At 43.0% G+C, this 4,489-nt stretch overlaps 1 protein-coding gene across 1 annotated transcript; it reads right to left on the reverse strand.

Moving 5' to 3' along the window:
* Positions 1-464: 464 nt before the first annotated feature.
* On the reverse strand, positions 465-2,423 carry LOC102866332 (spermatogenesis-associated protein 31D1-like). Its single transcript, XM_006902997.1, has one exon. It carries the CDS (start codon positions 2,421-2,423, stop codon positions 465-467), a length of 1,959 nt encoding a protein of 652 aa, XP_006903059.1.
* Between the last annotated feature and the right edge of the window lie 2,066 nt (positions 2,424-4,489).

Genomic DNA, 4,489 nt, shown 5'->3' on the forward strand with positions numbered 1-4,489 from the left:
TTATTTTTTAAAAAATATTCTAATTTTACATGTCCTCAATACAGGGTCAAATAAAAGAGTGTTGGATAGGTGTCAGCTGATATTGTCCCAGCTCCCTCCAAAGGACTAGTCACCTTTGAGATGCCAAAATGTAGGCAAACAATAAGAGCTGAACTAACTCCTTCCTTTTCTAAGTACAAGCCTCAGGCTACTAAAAGCCTAAACAGAACACAGAGAAGACACAACTCACATATTGAAAGAAATCTTTATTGGAAAGGATCAATTTTCTGTTGACTATTCAATATTCTGCAAGACTGCTCAGATCAGAGATGTACTGTAAAAAAATATTCAAAAATTCTTCAAGAAGAATCAATTATTTTTGAGGGGAGCTTGCTCCTTCTTGGAATTGTTGTAGAAGCATTTTCTGTCTTGAGAGACAAGATAGATTTCAAAACACAATGTCCCCATCAGTGAGGAAGACTGCTTCAGGTACTTGGCATACTTGATGCATTGTGGAGGTGGTATCCATGGCACACAGACTCCCTAGGGTTTGGGATGGAACAGTAACTCTGAGATATTAGGTGGTTGTGAAAACCCTTTGTTTGCTGAAGATGTCTGTTCTTGTTTCTGATCTGTCTTTCTCTTGAATGGCAACTGTGGCCTTTAGGTACAGCTTTTTGGCTGCCAACGTTGGTACTGGATCTTTCCCTCTGTTCTGGAGTGGAGAGAGCCCTGATATTGGAGAAAGGCCCATCAGTGGACTCGACATGGACTTGCATTTCTGTCTCATGATGAAACCCTTCTCTGCATCCTAGTTTCTCCTCCAGCATTTTCCCAATGACTGCCATGAGCTCCTGAGCTTCATCAGACCCAGAGTCCAGTGGGTCTTGGCACTGTGCAGGGGTCAACAGGATATTGGATTTTTGGAAGACACTGTACTTCCGCTTGGAATAAATCCACTGGAAAAGTTGCTTTACCTTTTTTCTGAAGAAATTTTCTTCAGGACTCTCTTCCTTCTGTGATAGGACTACGGGGGAGTCTAATTTCTTAGTCTCCAATTTCTTGGTTTGGGCAAGGTGGTCTTTCCCTCTTGATTTAGATAATATCTCTAATCCTAAATTATTTGTTCTATACTGTCCTAACCTAGGTCCCTGATGGGTCACTTTTCTGTCAGTAGGTGTAAAGTTTTTAATCTGGCATTCCTCTAAGACATGCTTACAGTTTGAGAGTTTCTGCCTCTCTTCCATGCGGATAATTTTGCCTCTTCTGTGGACATGCAGGTCTGGGAAAGATGCCATAAGCACACAGGGGACTTTCTGATCATGAATTGGGCATGCAGTGGAAGGAAATCTAGTTGAGGCAAAAGGGGTGTTAGTGGAACAGCTTTCAACCTGACTCTGGCCATGAAATTTCAACTTTAATTCATTCATCAGCTGCTTTTCAAGTTGTAATAGCTCAGGATGGCAGGAAACTGACATTCTTGGCAATATTGAGACTTCTTTAATTAAAGCATTTCCTACTTTACTCATATTCATGTTTGTTATTTGTGCATTTCCCAGCTCTCTGGTTGTCAAAATATCACAAGATGATGATTGATGACCAAAGAACTCCTCAGCCTTTACTATCTCCCTGCACAGGTTTGTCACTGGAACATGTTCTAAATTCTCCTCTCCTGTCATAGTCTCCTGAAACATTTCTACTTCGCCCTTGAAACTCACATGCTTATCCTTCAACTCATGTCTTGAGTCATCTTCACTTATATTCACCTCAGAGTTCTGCCTACTCAGTGTAATGGGCTCACTGTGAAGCCTTCTGTGTGTGACACTTTGTTTGAGGGGAAATAAATCCTGCTTGTCATCCTCAGTTGTCTGAAAGCCATGTGGAAGTATCTGATCACTGTCAAAAGGTTTTAGGGTCTTTTGCTCTTCCTTATCTACAGGTGAGACAGCAGAGAGAAGACAATCTTTTGTGGAGACTGATTTTATTGGTAACAATTTGTCTTCTGGTAAATCTTGAGAGATTACTTCAAAGGATTGGGAAATTATGGCTTCGGGAGCCTTCGCAGAAATCTGGTATGTTGAAGAGGGTAATTCAAATTGGGGAAGAGGCCATGATTTGGCTTCTCTTAGTGTATAGAATTTTATGGATTCATGGACCTTGAGAGGCAGGCCCCATTTCTGATTCATTCGAAATCTTACAATATGGGCTTCTAGCATTTGTTGAGTGATAGGATCAAGAGATGTGGTATCCAGAGTGGGAGACTGGCAATATTCTCTACCCACTGATTGTCCCTCATTTCCATGTTCAAAATTATCATGAGAACTCCCAGAAAGACGTAATGTACCGTCATCAGCAAGCCATGAATGACATACAATTAAAGGAATCCTGCATTCATTGATCTGCCAAAATTTCTTAATTAAGTGTAATTTTAGAATCTTTTTCATCTTGTCCTCTTCTATGTTTTCTTTTGAAATATTTAGGAATTTATTTTCTGAATCTTTCTTTGAGTGACATACACTTTAATCTTTAATCTCCTCAGAGAGAGCATTTGGGCCTTTCATGAAATCGTGTTCGGAGACTCTTGATGTCTCGTCTATGTCTATTGAGCCATTTTCCAGCCTGTATTCAAGTCTATTTCCAGTGTCCTTCTTTGGAAGAAACATCGCCGAATTCCAGTCAAGGGAAATCCTGGAGGAACTCAATTCAGTCTCCTCCAGATCCTTACTTCTCTGGTTCTTAAACACAGAGTATTCTGAGTGAGCGTGTGGGTGTTTCTGTTCAGCTGGTTCTACCAATTTGTACCCAGGTTGCATCAGAGCAAGGGACTTTTGTTCCCTACGGGCATGGAGGCACTCATGTGGCATGTGGAGTGCTAGTTGCTCCTTGGGTTCATTGGTGATAGGGACTGGCTCAGGAATGATAGGGACTGGTACACAGGTCTGGGAGGGCCGGCTGACCATCTGAAAATTGGGAGCTCGAGGATAAGAAGTTTCTTGAGGTCTTTGGCGCATAGAGGCTAAGCCCCAAAAACTTTCCTGTTGCTTTTTCAACAAATGCCATTCTAGGTTTTCACATTTGACAGAGGAGTGAGAATTGCCTTTATTCTTGGTCCCATGGACACACACCCCACAGGCTCGAAAATGGTTTGATGAAGAAGTGGGTAGGTTAGAGTACGAGGGTTGAACTTGAGCCTGGGGCTGAATCATAGGTTGAAGTTGATACAGTGGTTTGGAATGGGATTGCGCAGGGTCAAACGGCTGGGAATGGACACTGGGGAGGCTAAGGCCATGAGTCTTAGGATGCTGTGGCAGTTCTTTGTCCTGCGTTTGGACAGTGAGAGGATCACAGATTCTATTGAATAAAACAAAAGGAGACTCCAGTGGAGAATAGCTACCAGATACCAAGACAGTTGCTACTAGTGACTCACTATGCAGAGAAGGGAGACCCCAGAAAAACTGGCTATGTTTCTCCTGCACATTTTCCCCGAAGCTCATGATGTATAGGAGCTGCTGACAAGCACACAACTGCTCTGCTTTGCCTTCTGTATTCCAGCTGTTTTCCGAGTCTGTGGTGTCCAAGGCGTTAGCAAATGGCAGCAGTGAATTCCGTGAAGATGTCAGTGAGTATTCAGACCACATTTGCTTTGGAAATGGCCCCTTATCCTTATCTTTATCCTCTAAACTCATAAGGGCCATTCTTCTTTTGATTTGTCTCTCCAAGAGTGAATGGATATTATGGCCAAGGGAAGAAAGACCACCAAACTTCATGGGCTTGCTTGCAAAGTCTTCCCACAGATAGGTCTCTGATTGAAAGAGGGAAACGTGTCCTTGTGGAATATCACAATGTGGTAGTGTAGAAAGGAATAATGTGGGGAAGGCATTGGTCTGCAAAGTGGAGATTTCTGAAATAGAGAAGCTGGAATGGTCACCACCTGTGAGTGTAGGCTTATAATAGGCCAACTCACCAGGCTTCACTGGAGATAAGCCGTCAGGAACAGGTTTCTGGGTGATTTGTATTAATTTAGATTTTGTTAAAGTACAGTCTTCTTGAGGTGAACCCAGCTTTGGTTGGGAAAAGCAAGGCGAGGGGTTAATATCTTGAGATTGGGCAGAGTCACATGAGGAGACTGTGTTCAGAGACAAAGCAGGATCTAGCTTTAGAACCTGATCCACTCTCTGATTGTGATGTGAAGGGGGTGGGGAGAAGGTAGGACGTTGAGGTGGAAAATGGTCCATTGACGATATGGAATCTAAGGGGGGGAATGAGTTCTGTTGGGAGAGAGTCACCCAGTTTTGTGGGTGAAAGAATCAAGTTGTTGATCGGGTCATGTGAGGGATTGGAAGAGAGCAGTACAGAGGGTTCAGGTGGAGAGGCTGGCCTTTGGTCTTCTGGAGGCTTTGCTAGGGTGGAAGTTGATTTTGTTACAGGTGTTATCGAAGCCAAACAGGACACGTCAGGAGCAGAATCTTTCACAGTCCCTCTAAACAGCAGTTGACTGACCTCAGCTGTT

This window comes from Elephantulus edwardii, unplaced genomic scaffold (genome assembly GCF_000299155.1).
Source record: "Elephantulus edwardii isolate Elephantulus edwardi_28Jun2011 unplaced genomic scaffold, EleEdw1.0 scaffold00491, whole genome shotgun sequence".
Taxonomy (NCBI): domain Eukaryota; kingdom Metazoa; phylum Chordata; class Mammalia; order Macroscelidea; family Macroscelididae; genus Elephantulus; species Elephantulus edwardii.